The 15,467-nt window shown below is 42.3% G+C and overlaps 1 protein-coding gene across 1 annotated transcript in view; it reads right to left on the bottom strand.

Annotated features, from left to right (window-relative positions):
• Window positions 1-15,467, bottom strand: part of Stk32a (serine/threonine kinase 32A) — a 115,128-nt gene that overhangs the window by 3,488 nt on the left and 96,173 nt on the right. The window contains exons 8-12 of the mRNA XM_048419629.3: window positions 9,443-9,540; window positions 4,670-4,786; window positions 3,166-3,291; window positions 1,638-1,766; window positions 744-808 (exon numbers count right to left, since the gene is read on the bottom strand). Coding sequence (XP_048275586.1) covers window positions 744-808; window positions 1,638-1,766; window positions 3,166-3,291; window positions 4,670-4,786; window positions 9,443-9,540 — 535 coding nt within the window. The remainder of the gene's footprint in view (window positions 1-743; window positions 809-1,637; window positions 1,767-3,165; window positions 3,292-4,669; window positions 4,787-9,442; window positions 9,541-15,467) is intronic.

Consider the following 15,467-nt stretch of genomic DNA (forward strand, 5'->3'; position numbering starts at 1 on the left):
TAGATAGATAGGTAGAGAGATAGAGAGAGAAAAATTGTTCATTCAAAGGAAAAAAGAATTTAAAGTTTTGAAACAATAGCATATAATTAAATATTTTTACTACTTTAAAACTTAATTAAAATATAATTATATCATTTCTCACTCCCTATCCTACGCCCCACCCTTCATTTCTCTGACCCAGGCCCCTCCCAAGTCACTCCCTCCTTCTCTTTAACAGCTGCTGCAAATAAAAATGAATAAATACATAAATACAACCTGATGAGTCCATTCAGGGTTACCTCAATTTATAAAGAGGTATGAGCTGAGAAAACTCTTAAAAATCATGGGTTGGGTTGGCAAAATGGCTCAGGGGGTAGATGCACTTACTAACAGGCCTGACACCCTGAGTTTAATCCCTGGGACCCACAGGTGGAAGGAGAGAAACGGCTCTTGCAACTTGTCCAATAACGACCCCTGTTCCCACAAATGTTAAAATAAAAACGTTTTAAACAGTCGCTGTGATTACAATCCAGTTCCCTTAAGCAAAACTATGACACTAGGGTTATTTATCAGTTAAAACAAACAAAAAAACCCCACAAAACACTAGCAGAAAAAAAAGGCTTTAGAAATTTCAAAATTTTTATCCTATATCTGTATAGTTTTAGAATCAGAAAAAGAAGAGCTTAAAATCGACCAAATCTCTGCAAATGAAATCTGCCTAAAGAGCATCATTTCAAGCTGCTGATGTCCACCCCATTACTCACTTTTCTCTGTTGAAAATGATAAATTCCTTCTGAACGGCATCAAGGTGCTCTTGAAGAAGACAGGTCTTCAAGGTGAACATAGCAAAGAAACAGAAGCATGCTTAGATGACACATAGGGACCGCAAATAGCCAATAGCCTCTATTTGTTGAATAACCTGGATTGAATCCGCAAGGGCAGATTGGTCACAGTTTCACTGCTTGCTGTGAGACAATGGTCTTTTATCCTGTCACTTGTACTATTTTTAATAAAATGCTGATTGGCCAGTAGCCAGGCAGGAAGTATAGGCAGGGCAAGCAGGCAGAAAGTAGAGGCAGGGCAATGAGAACAGGAGAATTCTGGGAAGAAGAAAGCTCAGTCTGCAGTCGTGACCCAGACACAGAGGAAGCAAGATGTGACTGCCTCACCGAATAAGGTGCTGAGCCACGTGGCTAACATAGACAAGAAGTTATAAGAGTTATAAGTAGTCTGAGCTACTAGGTCAATCAGATTATAATTAATGCAGACTTCTTTGTGCTTCTTTAGGACTTAACAACTGGGCAGAAACTGGGACAGAAACCTCTGTCAACAACTGCTAACGCAGTAATGGTTAACCCACCCTCCATGCCCCTGTCAGGGAGTCCTGTACATGCACCTTCAGCAGCATGTACCACACCTTTCGGGGGAGAGACATGATGGGAAAATAAGATGATGTCCGTCAAAGCCTGGGGACCTGTGTTCTGGTGCCGCTTGGTGCTTGCCGTCAAGGAGGAGCGGACAGCCTAGGGGCCATGGCTGCTGTGCCTATCTCATTACCATAAACCCCTAACACCACGAAAAGCAGGTTTCCAGATGACCTCCCCACAGCAGTGCTGGAATGAACTGCCCTTCTCTGGCTTGATGGGGAACCCACCTACCTGAGAGGAGTCGCATTTCCTCATCTCCTTCTCCTTTTTGGCCAGGCGCTTCTTTTTCTTATGAAGAGGTTTGGATTCCAAAATCATTTCTTCCAGTTCAAAAGTAGGGTCACAATTGAGCCTTCCTTTCTGTAAAGAGGAAAGCATGACTCAGTCCTTAGATGCTCGCATCATTCCTAAGACTGTACAAGCCTAATACAGAGAATATTACTTAGTCCTAAAGGGAACAGTCCAAGCATAATACCTTGAATGCCCGCTGAGGTTTTATAGCACTTACTGCCAGCATTGTCATTTATAGTCTTTGATTGTATAGTTCATTTATTTTTATACACTTCTAACTATCCCTCAGTGAGTAATGGAGGACACCATATTAAAATAATATTTCTAAGGTTTGAGCTCTTGGGTTCCTCAGTTTGTTCCAATGACCACATAGAGCAGAACCATAGACATTGCTTGTTCAGCTGCCAAGGTCACCAACCAAATTTCAACACAGGATTTCTGAACATGAGGCCAAGAATTTGCCACTTGCTAAGTTCTCCAAATGAGTCAGGTTATCAGAAAGACCCACAATCTATAAGGTGGAGCTTCTCACAAGAATCAGGAGGCACTAACAGAAGGGAGTTTGTGTTTGCATCAGGTACTATCCAAGGTCCCACACAGTTACCTCAGCCATGCACCCAAGTACAAATGTCTCCCTACTTTCCTGTTGCTCACCAAGGTAGACACTTCTATTCTTGAATGTCACCACATCAGTCTCTCCTTTCTTCTACAGGGCTTTTGCTTGACATACTCACTGGGCACCTTATTCAGCTGTTCACTGAAACATGCATGTGCTCATGCCCCCAGAACAAGTGCCTCACTTGCACTTGAACAGAACTCAAGAGTCTGCAGGAGAGCATCATTCTTGCCAGTGTTTCTCTGCCTCTGCCCAGTGGTACAACTCACATCCAAGATAGAGAGAAGAGAGAAACCTCGGGTGTGGCCCTGCCTAAGCTTAATCCAGTAGTGTGCAGTGGGACACAGTGACCCTTGTTTGGGTACTCACTCCATGGGAGTTATCTCTCTGCAATTATTAGCTCTTAAAACTATGGTCAATACAGTAAAACTTAGAAAAGAAGAGGCATGATCCTGGGGGTGAAGTTTACCACTAAGCAACTCACAGACTTCCAAGGACAGCAAAGATTATGTCAAAGACAGAAAAAAAGATTGCTCTTTTCAACTAGCATATTTCTGGGAATAACTATTTGGGAGACTAGAACCTCTTATAGCACAAAACATGGCCACAACCTAGAAGCCCTGACATTGACTCCCTGGATTGGAACCCCAGTTTAGCTTCTGGCCAGTTGTATGATTTGGGGGAGGGGGACAATTTACTCCATGAATCTCTCTGTTTTCTCTACTGTAAAGCTAGTACTGGGGCATTTTTCTTTTACTGGTGGGATCATCAAACCAGGCCCTCCATGAACTTGTACACAGAGTAATGTGGACAGAGGGTGGGACCTATTAGGGCTTGTTAGACGGGACTTACAGTTGGGACGAAGCCGGGAATGAGCCTCTTCTGCAGCACTGCATCCCAGTTCATGTCACTCATGTAAGGGAAACTTTGAATGTCAGTCAAGTGGGAAAATCGTTGGTCTGGATTAGGTTCAAGTAACTGCCAATGAAATGCAAGCATCATTTTCACAAGGAAGACCAGATAGGTGCACCCCCAAAATTTCCCCCACGTGTTCTGCACCAAGTGTCCAAGGGGAGTTCCTTGCAACAAAAATCAAGCAAGTGGTTTGACAAGACAGTGATCTCCTTCTCCTACCCACATGCAAATCCTGTGGAAAGCGCATACTTTGGAATGACACAGGAAGTGGTGCTTGTTACATGAAGAGTCAAATGGATTGTCCCTGGAATCCAATAGAACTTTCCTTCCTGACTATCCTACTGGGCGAGACTGCTTTCTAAATCTTGGCTTGTCAAGCTCAAATCATGAAAACCAGTATGAAGTGAACATGGCTTTACAGAGCTGAGACCTGAAGCTATGTCTACAAATGATGTAAAATGGGTAGCTACTCTTTTTTCTCTGTATTGTTGCTCCAATTTATGACCTATTGAAGCCAATATGTGATTTTCTTGTACTGGGCTCACATGCAACTCCAGATCGCGTACAACATAGGACCTCAATGCAACAGTAGCCGAACAAGCTCCTTCATTGCTCAAGGAGACACATCCGCTGACCATGTGGCAATGTGGTATTGACAGAGCAGTGTCAAAATGCTTCCCTTGGTTTCTGTACATACAATGGAGTTGTAGAAAGCAATGTATGGGCCATCGTCAGCCAGAAAATCATGTGAAGCTGTGTTGATCTCATGGAAGGTGCTAGAAGAGCTAAGGGGTGAAGCAGTGATCCTGGAGAGACTATCATGTATAAAACCTAGTGGTGATATTATCTGAGGAATGGGAGGAGAAGGCAAAACAGCCAAACCAACCAAAGGGTGACCGGACTCACAAAGTTTGAGAGACTATTTATAGCCATCCATTGTAATACACAATTTAGTTTGATCTTTATTTGAAGATCAAGATGTTGCTGAAATATGGGGAAGAGAAGAGTGGAGTGGCAGAAGCATGTAGGAAATCAGAAAATCTTGATAGCAGCTGAACTAGAGCAAAGCCTCGGAGATGAAGGACAGTTAACGTGACAGTGGCTATTGAAGGTGTAAATTAGGATCAGATGAAGGGTCAGATGTGGAGATGAGTGAGCCCTGGTGGAGGAACCAGCCACTGGGAAAGAGAACACTGAAAGTGACCCACGGACTCCAGGGAGATTAAAAATTACACTTTGGACACAATGAGTTTGACAAGACCTTGAGCTATCCAGAGGCACCTATGGGTTGAGCTAAGGAAGCCATGTATATGAAAACAATTAGTCACAAGACCCATTCTACAAACGTGTGCTGTCCTGACCACATCTTGACTTCTAACCATACACCAGGCTGCACACTTCCTTTCTTGCCTTCCTTCCAACATTCTTTCTCCCATCTCACCTTTTTCAGAAGGGAAACCATCTCTTGTGACCAAGCAGAAGGGTAAGTTACAATTGCCGTCTCAAACATGTTCACAATTTCCTTGCTGGAAGTACTGGAGCGGATATGGTACGGTCTCTTAAGGGAGAAAAAGAGAAAGAGCCTTCATTTTCACAGGTCAAAGGTGGAAAAACGCCTGAACGTGTTTACAAGGTAAACTTTGAAATAATAAAACCTCAACAAGAACCCCTTCGAGTTGATTGACAGGTAGCCATATTGAGTACATGGTCAAGTGCTGTCAGAATTTCTACGGATTTTTAAAGAAATGCCACAGACTTTAGTTTTGCGTCAAAATATCCTAAGTTTTAAAAACTTGTTATTTTACAGATCGAAACAAAATATTTCAGTGGATTGAACCAGTCTCTGAGGCACTGATTTCAAAGTGTTTTGTTCATAGCTTTTATGCATATTTATATAAAAAGTGAAAAATGAAGAGAAAAACTTCAAATGATTATATAAGGTTGATTACAAACAGATCATAATTTTCCCATACTCTAATCTGAAATACGACAAAAACTAGGTGGTGTGGCATGTGTTTGTAATCCCAGGACTTGGGAGGTAGAGGCAGAAAGATCAGGAATTTAAGACAGGCCTCAGCTACATAGTGAGTTTAAACCAAGCCCAGGCTACCTGAGAGAGATGCTTTTCAACAAACAAACAACAACAAAATTGTAAAAATTAAACATAACGACAAGGTTAAGGACAGAAAACTGCTTAGAAGGACAGTTCCAGTGTCTGATGCTCTGCTTCCATGAAGGATACTGTGGGGAACTTTATGCTGGGATAAAAGGTTAAACAAACAAACAAAACCTTTTCCAGAACAATCACTGTCATCTATTGTTTTGGTTTAAATAAAAGAAATTAAAATCAAAATGAAATTTGTATGAAAATCTCATTTGGAAACATGTTACCATAATCTACTCCAAAAATTAAAAAAATAAAAAATTTTCTTAAAGAAAAGATAAACTGATGATGATTTCACATCTGTCCACTAGAGGGCAGACGATATGATCATTAGCTTCTCGACTGGGTTCTTCTGTCTTCTAGGAAAACTGTAAGCAACTTAAAAACAGAGTTAATAGTATATGCACAGGGGCAGGACTTCCACATGAGATTAATCACAGGACAGTTAATGTGTGTGCACACATTTATCAAGTGATTGGCCTTTTCCAGGTGTTTAAGTAATCACTGATGGACAAACCAATTTGGAGGAAGTGGAAGTGTTTGTTTTTCCCAGTAGTCAATTAAAAGGTTTTACAATGTCATCATGGGTTAGAGCTTGAGGTCAGATGGCTTTGAATGCTAAACCAGGTCATTCATTTTCTGGCCCTCAGTTCCTTCATGTATAAGATGGAGCTACTCTCCCAGCAGCCACTGAGAGAGGCTGCTGGGGGAAATGGGGGCAGGAATACAGGGAAAGTCCTCTATGATGTGACTTGTGACACGTGACTCGCTGACGCACAATGGGATCTCTTGAAGAACCTGAAATGTGCTGTCAACCAAGAGAGGGGCTAGATAACGAACAGGTGTGCAGGAAGGGCCGGTGTCTGGTGGGAGTAAATGGTGTCTTGTGATTGTGTCTCAAGAGGTTCAGAATGGAAAAGGGTCAGTGGGTAGATGGCACAAGTAGATGCCATCCCAGAACTCGGGAAGCAGAGACAGGAGGATGGAGAGTTTGAACTTAGTTAGCCTAACTCTCCCCACCAAACACAGAGTTGCGGATACACTGCAACCAATACAACAGAGGTAACTACGTGGAGTACTACTTACGATTAATATGAAACTATAAGAGACGGCGGGCACTTTTGTTTTTTAGTGGCTGGGACTGGGAGATGACCGTAGGATAATGTTTAAGGTCCAGCTCACCCAAGGCGCAGCTAGGCTCAGAGGGGCGATTAAAGCACATTTGCTCATGGTTTTCTTTTTCTATAGATAAGAGTTTTCAAATTAGCAGGAAGTTGTTATTGCCCTACACACCTGTTCAGCCACGATGATACTTGTAATTAAATGTTGCTATTTCATTTTTTTCTGATTAACTGTATCTTGCACCATAATCACATACCATCTTTTAGTGATTCCTTCCTAGAACGTGTCAAAACTGATGTATTGGGCTTTGTTCCTCTGCCCATTTAATACAATACAATACATTTAATATATTGATGAGAAGCTACAGAGTGGTAATGATATTAAACTATGTAAGATATATATCACATTTTCAGATGCATCAACAATCTGATCACGTGGAAGAGAAAACACAAAAGTTGATATGTCTGGTAATATTTGTAGGGTAAGGTATTGAGAAAATGGAGTTAGTCATCAAAGTCAAACTCTGAGCTATTATCATGTAGGAAGTTATATATTTGTGTGTATAAAATTGTCTCAGCAGGAAGTAAAAGTATGATTTATCTTTGTCGAAATTGCTAAGTGTTTCTACATATAAGCATCTGAGGAGGCTTTACCCACATGACAATGGGAAGATCTGGATTGACAGCAAAATGCTGGTGTTTGGCTTGTTTGTTTTGATTTTAAACTTTTTGAGTCACATAGATTTTTCCCTCTCTCCAAACCCTTCCATATACTCTTCACTGCTCACATAATGCCTAAATATTTATCTTCATACCTGCAACTAAGTATAGCTCTCTCACCTGTCATCAAGGAGACTTTTCTTTGCAACAGATGGAGACCATCACCGAGAACTACAGCCAATCAAACTGCAGAGTGGTGGAGTCTCTTCCCAACTGATACATCTACAACACAACTGCTGCCTCTAAGGACCTAGACATCACTATGCAAGAGGCATGGCTCCACCTGGCCACTCACAGCACAACGCAAAAAAAGAGGGGAATTCGAGATGAAAATGCTGCTTCTTTAGCAACCAAGAAGCAGAAACTGAAAACTTGCAAGTTTGGACTCTATTCACAGTATAAAACAATGCAAACAAAACAAAACAAAAAAGCCAAGAAAAGAAAAATATGAAAAAGGACAAAATACAAGCTCACGGGGGCGTGGTTTGTTTTGAAGGGAACATAAAGGATAAGGCTGAACAACTAACTGATACGGAAATGCTGCTTGTGAGTCACGGGCTTCCAAAGTCAGAGGCGAAGGTGGGATTATGCTTGCAAGGACCATTTGTTGGAGGTAAAGGAGACAGACAAGGGCTAGAAGGAAGGGAAGATGTCAGACAACTGAACATCTTCTGTTCCATCTTTACGGTCAAAGAGAACTGGTTGGACTCTGCTGCTTTGAACTTGGGACCCCTTCCGGCTTTCTTTTTCGTCTATCTTGGGCGGGACTGTGTAACTTATGTCTGTGCCCTTCATCATAGCTTGGAAGCATGTGATTTGTCTGGCTTCACAGGTTCCCAGCTGCGTGGGAATTCTGCCCCGGGAGGAAACATGTCCTGGGTCCCATCCACAATGCATTTGGATGGTATTCAGATGAGTCTTGGGACTCTAGAGATGATACTGGCAGGAGAAAATGCTATTGCTAGTGGAATATATGGAGTGTATGCTCCATGTGAGGAGGACATGGGTTTTGGGGAGCCCAGGGAGAAAGGCCATGGTCTGGATGTGTTCCTTACACACAGTCTTATGTTGGAGTGCTAACCCTCAACGAGATGGTATTTAAAGACAGGAACTGTGGCACACTTTGAGACAGAATGTGTCCTAAAGGCAGAGCCTGACATTTTAAAATTAAAAGACCTTTCTCCCCTTTGCCTTCATGTGCTCTCTGCACCTTTACTTCCCGCCCCCCCCACATCCCTCCACCCCTTCCTTTCTCTGCGTTGTAAGGACACCAGAACCCTGCATCTCTGACTCTCTGACTCCGAGTACCAGCCTCTACCAGCTGTAAGACAATAAACACTCTATGCTACCCCGTTCACAGAACACTATTTTGGTAGGCTGGGCTAACTATGATAAAACCTTGGGGGATATCTAAATTCTGTATTAATTTGTAGCAATTGTATAAAATATAATTTTTATTATTTTTCTCTGAATCTTTTTCTAGGGAAGAGTTTATCATCTGAGAAATGTTTGCAGTGACAAGGCCACTATGCCAGCTTGCTAGGGAACTCAGACCCAGCAGCCATGTCAGACATTGGACTGACAAGACAGGGCACAGGTTATCTGGTGCCAACAACTCTCACGTTGATGGAGAGGTGTGTCTAATTTAGAGCCCTGTCCAGTGACTGCAAAATGATTTTCTTTAAACACACATGTCTATTTACACAAGAGAGTGAGGCCTATTGATTTCCTTTCATCAGGACTTTTTGATATCCATATTATTAACTTATCTGTATAATTAATATTAACTGACAGATTCAGCAACACATAGAGAACACTGAATTAATCAGTGCAGAGGTCTCAAGAGGTATTGTTAATACCAGACAGCATAGGTGTTTTCTGATTTCAAATAAACTGCTTGGTTCTTAGCAAATAATTCATTCCTTTATTCTGAAAGAGAACCTGAAGGGGCTGGGGAGATGGCTTAGTGGTTAAGAGCCCGGTTGCTTGCAAACGACCCGAGTTTGGTTTCCAGTAAACCCAGGCTCACAGGCACCTGTAACTCCAATTTCGATGGATCCAATGCCCTTTCCTGGCCTCTGTAGGCACTGCACACACGTGGGGTACATAACACACACTCAGGCACACATGCATAGACATACAGAAGCAGATCTTGAAAACATTGTTTTTCTAGAATAATACGAAATGAGAACAAGTAGTTCAACTGTACCCGGCCTCTTAGCAGCTCGTAAGCTGTCACCCCCAGGGACCACCAGTCGACAGCAAAGGAATAGCCTGTTTCCTTCCTGGAGCTGAACATCTCAGGTGCTGCAAAACACGGAAAATGTTAGTTTTGCTCCCCGAGATGCCAATCAATCTATTTCCCCAACACATTCCTCCCAAGAAGAATCAGCAGCCTGGAAGGTGTAAACACTCCCACAGTTGTTTATTATTCATTGGTAGATTGCTCGCAGCAGGCAGCATTTTCTAATTTCTTAGCTGGCCCAGCAGTCCCGTTCATCAGCTAACACAACAGACATGCGCAGACCTCAATGGACAAACTCTTCTCTTCTTTAGAACCTTTACCCTTTGGGTCCTATTTGTCCTCAGATGAGCCACTAACTCTGGGACGAAGAAAGATGAGGGCGCGCACTGTCTTCATCTGCGAAGTTTACACTAAAGGAGCTGAATGCATTTAGCAATCTCAAACAATGCTTAGAGTTGGAGGAGAGATGCATTGACTTGGGGATACCTGGAAGCATCAAGGGGGTGAATGCAGCTTTCTACTAATGCATGAGATCAGGGGGGGAAGGAGAGAGGGCACTCAAGGAAGTATAACACTTTGCAATAACCATAGGACATTTATACTTTATAACTGTAGTTCTCTAAATTGACTCTACTGGAGAGCAGAGTCAGCATCAACTGAACCTTCAGAGGTGACCCCTCAGGCCTTCTTTAAGCACTTTGTTATACATTTCTAAGAATATACTTGCATCCTAATGGTTAGGACAGGGGACATGAAGGACAGAGCAAGGACAGCTATGGGGCTGCTGCTCACCAGGTTACACACAATGTCTAGCACTCAGAGTCAGTAGATAGAAGCTTACCACACAGATGAGTGAACATGGAAGCCACCAGACTTGTGATCATTATCCCTGTGCCTGTGCTGGATACAAAGGTTGCCCCTACTACTTACAGTGCCCAGGAGCAAATCAGTTGACAAAGCATAATTCCTGCCCCAGTAAGATCAGAATACTAAAAGAATTCTTTATCAGTTTAGAAATTAAGGGTTGATGTCTATCCAAAGGTCAACGCAGTGTCTGGCATTTGCAACAAAAAAATCAAAACAAAGAATCAGAAGCAAATGTCCCTAACAGTTGAGGAGTTTACCTAGGTCAAAGCTACACAGAGTTGACGCCACACCTCATATAGTTAGAAGTACTAACTGGGCAAAGGAAATCCTGAGGACACGGCCTATTTATACAAGCCTATTTACCTGTGCGCTTGAATTCTAGCTAGATTTCTGTGGACAGCATCCCATTCCAAGGGTAGCATATTGACATCCTGATGCTCAGGACTGGCACTAAGGGCTCTGTGCTCGAGGACAAAGTGGGTCTCATGCCCCGGTGAAATCATGTCTCACGCATGACTGCATCCTTTCTTCAAGTTCCAAGTCCCAGTGCAACTGGGGAGACAATGGCCCTGACCCTCAGTGTTCCTATTTCTGGATAGAATGGACTGTACGTTTGTGTTCCTTCTTCAATATCATACCGCAAATCATCTCTAAGGAGACAGGTGTCAAGCAGTGCACTTAAGAGGACATCCAGGTATGCGGAAGCATGGCAGAGATCGTGTTGTTAGGAAACACCAAACAAAGGAAATATTACACTACCAAAGTAGTGCACTCTCTCTCTCGTATCAAACCATCTTTGCAGGAGGTGTGACTGTCCTTTTTTATATTCTCCAGTCCGAGCACATGTCTGTCTTTTGTCTGCTATTTGCTCTGCTTCCAAACACGAAGGCATTTGTATACGTGTTCCTTAACTAAACCAGCATTCATGTTGTGCTAAGCCCTGAGGTAGCGCGATGGACATTTAAGAAGAAAACCCACACCAACACACACAAGTGCTGTGACATTTTAGGCCCTCTAGCAGGCAGGGGCGATGGGAGATGCTGAGGACCTGTCTCTGATTCTTTGCTTTGATTTCCTGATCGCCCTTGCTCCTGAGAGGAGCCAAACAGAACTGGGAAAGCATTGCTTTCTCTCCAAATAGACAAGAAGTCTTTTGTTTGGAACTCTTTTCCTTTTTAAAGAGTTTCTCAATATACACATTCAGAAAGCATCTGAAGCATAAAAGAAACGAACGACTATTTAGAGGCCAGTGCCCCTGTAACCATCGTCTCCATTAAGAAGCACACAGTATTGCTCCCACCACTACAGCTAACCTTCCCACTCTGCCTAGAACTCACCACCCTGAATTTTCATTGAACAATGCTGATTTTTATAATGATGCATGAATTTCTAAACAACAGCTTAATTTTGTCTATATGATATATAATTCCCCGGGGCTACGACTTAATGGAATGAGGGACTGCGAAACCATTTACTTAATTTGTTTCAAGCAATTACAATAAAGTCAACATTATCAAGGTAAGAGAGGAAAAAGTGAAAAAAACACATCTTACCAAGTCCTTTGAAATGAAATGCTAGTTGCTGGAGTCATTTGCACGGCACTTTTTCAGCTCAAAAATATTTGTTTGTGATTTACCCAAATTGCTAGGCAATTCAGTTTGTTGAATTTAGTACGACATGAATACACGGTGATTTACATACCTGCCCTATTGTGGATAGCTGTTGGAGTTATTTTCTGTTTGGGAGCATTGCAAACAATGTTGTCTGGACCACTCCTGTGCTGCTGGGATCCTGTATCTCTAGTGGTGTCATCAGGAGCAGATGTGCTGGAGATGGGGCTGTGCACTTCACACTCCTAGACAAGGCCAAGCTACCCACCAACGGGCTGTGCTGCTCACACCAAGACCAGCAGCCAAAGCCCCTTTAGCTCCACACTCTTCTCCACACTTGGGGCTATTACTGATTTGTTGCACGTGCCATTTTATCTCATTGCAATTTCAAATGAATTTCCACTAATTGCTAAAAGGCTTGCAACAATTCATACGCTTAATTGGGTATTTGATGATGATCAGATTTAGAGTTGAAAGCCTAGGCGTTAGGTTTTTGTCAGAAAGGGTCCCCCAAATAATTCTATAATATAATAAAAATTATTCAGAAATGAACCCAAAAGTATGCGAATGATGATCTTTGGAAAAAGAACAGAAAACACCTTATATCCAGTATATTATAAAGCTATGGCAATTAGTACTGAAAACCCCAGACTACAGATATTAGTATATGAAGTTATTTAGATGACGATGAATGATTTTCAAATCAGCATTGGAGGGCTGTGATTTTACACAGAATTTCCAAATAATTAATAATCTAGCAAAAAGACATAAGATCCTTATGAGATATACGTTCAGTGAAAGCAGTGTAGAATTGGCATTAAGTAAAAATGAATAAAATAATAAACTACTAAGTAGACGAATCTAAGATCTGGAATAAGAAGATCTAGCTAAGAATCGCATCCAGGACAGAAACTGTAAAGCAGGTTCACAAGCAAACCTGAGAGACAGGACACGTGCTTCCCATGAGCCAACCCCCCCCCGCCCCCAGCCTACAAACGTGAGTAGTTCGAGCATATAAACAAGGAGCTGATTGCGCATGCGTGCAAACCCAGCAGTCAGGAGACAAAGCAAGGAGACCATTGCTTTTTTAAAGTCTGAGCTACATAGAAAGTTCCGGACCAGTCAGAGCAACAAGGCAAGACTCGGGACCCAAAAATGAATCTCACGAGCAATAAATTAAGGAGACAAAGAACTCATGTACACGACAAATACCGCACACTAGGATCTAGGAATCATGCCCCCGATACATACAGGCAGGAATTATTTACGTAATCACTAAGAAGCACCAAGTAGGGAAGAAAAACGGGACCAATAAGAAAATGAGCAGAGTCTATGGACAGGCAATATACAGAAAGTTACAGAGATGGGTTCCAACATCACAATGAGGTCCGCTTCTCCTGGTCATTTGGGGAGGTTGGGGTCCTGATAACTGGGCACAGGTGAGGATGCAGGGAAGCACGTGAGTTATGTTCTTCCAGCCTAAGTAGAAACCAGTATGAGCCTTCAGGGAGAGACATTGGCATGTGTGTTCTGTGAGCAGGAATTTTTTTCTTGCAGTGGTAACTTTAGCTAATAGGTAAAACTTGTATGTTCATTGTGTGCAGTACATTTAAAAATATAAATATAGTGTGAATGAATAAATTGAAGCAACTATGAATTACAACACATATTTGGCATTTTTTGATTGTGTGTGTGTGTGTGTGTGTGTGTGTGTGTGTGTGTGTGTGTACAGGCATGGGCACATTCCATTCCATGTGGGTTCCAAGGGTCTAACTCAGGTCATCAGCTTGGCAGTGGGCCACGTTACCTGCTGAGCCATCTTGTTGGCCCTTACTCTTGTTTATATTGATAAAACCCCAAAATTACACTTGATGATCCTCAAGGGTAGAAGACATTATTTTATAACAAAATTCATCACATAGAAATAATCAAATAGACAGAAATGATTCTACTAACAAGATCTCTATGACAAAAGGACAGTTCACAGTGAGAAGCAACCAAGTGATCAACAGCAGAAGAAACTACACACGTCACAGCGGATGGTGCAGAATGTGGGCTTTGTGTCCTGATGCGAAAAAATGAGCAGTGTTTGCTGTCGGACAAGCAAACACTTGTGCAGAGGGAAGAGAGCACCGTTTCCAGGAGAGATGTATGGACTGCCTTGAACCATGGCCATCAGATGGCTTGGAGCCCTGCTTGGAGAATTTCCCAGTGCTGTAATCCTGTGGTGAGATTTTGTTTGTGCTCTAACATGCAAAACTTGCCTGAGGATCAGAGTGTGGAGCTAGCCACTAGTCGGCCATAGAGGCCAGACAGCAGTGGCGCACACCTTTAATCCCAGCACTCTAGAGGCGGAGGCAGCTGGACCTCTATAAATTCAAGGCCACTGTAGGCTACACTAGATTGATCCAGTCTCAAGGAGAAAGAGAGCCAGGTGGTGGTGGCTCACACCTTTAATTCCAGTCATTGGCAGTCACACGCCTTTAATCTTAATACTAGGGAGGTGGAGACAGGAAGGGTATGGCTGGGTGGAGAGAGGAATATATTGCAAGAGGACACAGGAACTTAAGGCATTCAGTGTGAGGACTTGTAGAGATAGGATGCCCCATTCAGTCTGAGGATTTCTGGAGACAGGATTTTGGCCCCTCCGTTTCTCTGATCTTTCAGCATTTACCCTGATATCTGACTCTGGGTTTTTATTATTAAGACCAATTAGAATTCACGCTATACAACCCTCTAATACAATTTCTCATGTTGTGGTGACCCCCCACACACACACCTTAAGATTATTCTCACTGCTACTTCCTAACTGAAATTTTGCTACTGTGATGAATCATAATGTAAATATCTGATATGCAGAATGTCTGATAAATGACTCCCAGGGAAGGGCCTTTAGATCCCCCTCCCTAAAGAGGTTGCAACCCACAGGTTGAGAACCATTCATTTAGACCATGCTCCAGTCCTTCCTTGGACCTGTGTCCTAACTGTTCGGATTGCTCACCTCTAAAGTGGAAGCAGCAACGGTTATTGCCTTACAGAATTGTTTTTAGAGTGAGAGATCTAAGGCGTGCTCCCAGAATGTACCCAGCGTGCTAGCAAATGTCAGTCACCACACCATTATCACTGCCATCTCCCCAAATGTTCTAGGCTAGATGCTTCTAGATTTGGATTTAATTTCATGCTCTGCCAATCACTTGCTCTGGGTTATGATCATGCCATTTTTCTCTCTGGGTTGGACTTTTTAATGTATGAATAAAAAATCACAGTAAAGTCTGTCTCATGGAGCTGTTGTAATGATATAATAAATATTAAAGACTTAACAAAGCACCTGGGACATTACGGATGCTCACGACATGACAGCAATTGTTGCTACCTTTGCATTATCAAATGCATAGTTACAGCAAAGAAATTTGGTCTAATCCACCTTCTAAAAATGAAAAGGTAAATGTGTTTGTACACAGAAAAACATTCAAAAGGAATCTATAAACATCAATTGGTGCAAGAATTACTTT

Source organism: Myodes glareolus, chromosome 13 (genome assembly GCF_982192425.1).
Source record: "Myodes glareolus chromosome 13, mMyoGla1.1, whole genome shotgun sequence".
NCBI lineage: Eukaryota > Metazoa > Chordata > Mammalia > Rodentia > Cricetidae > Myodes > Myodes glareolus.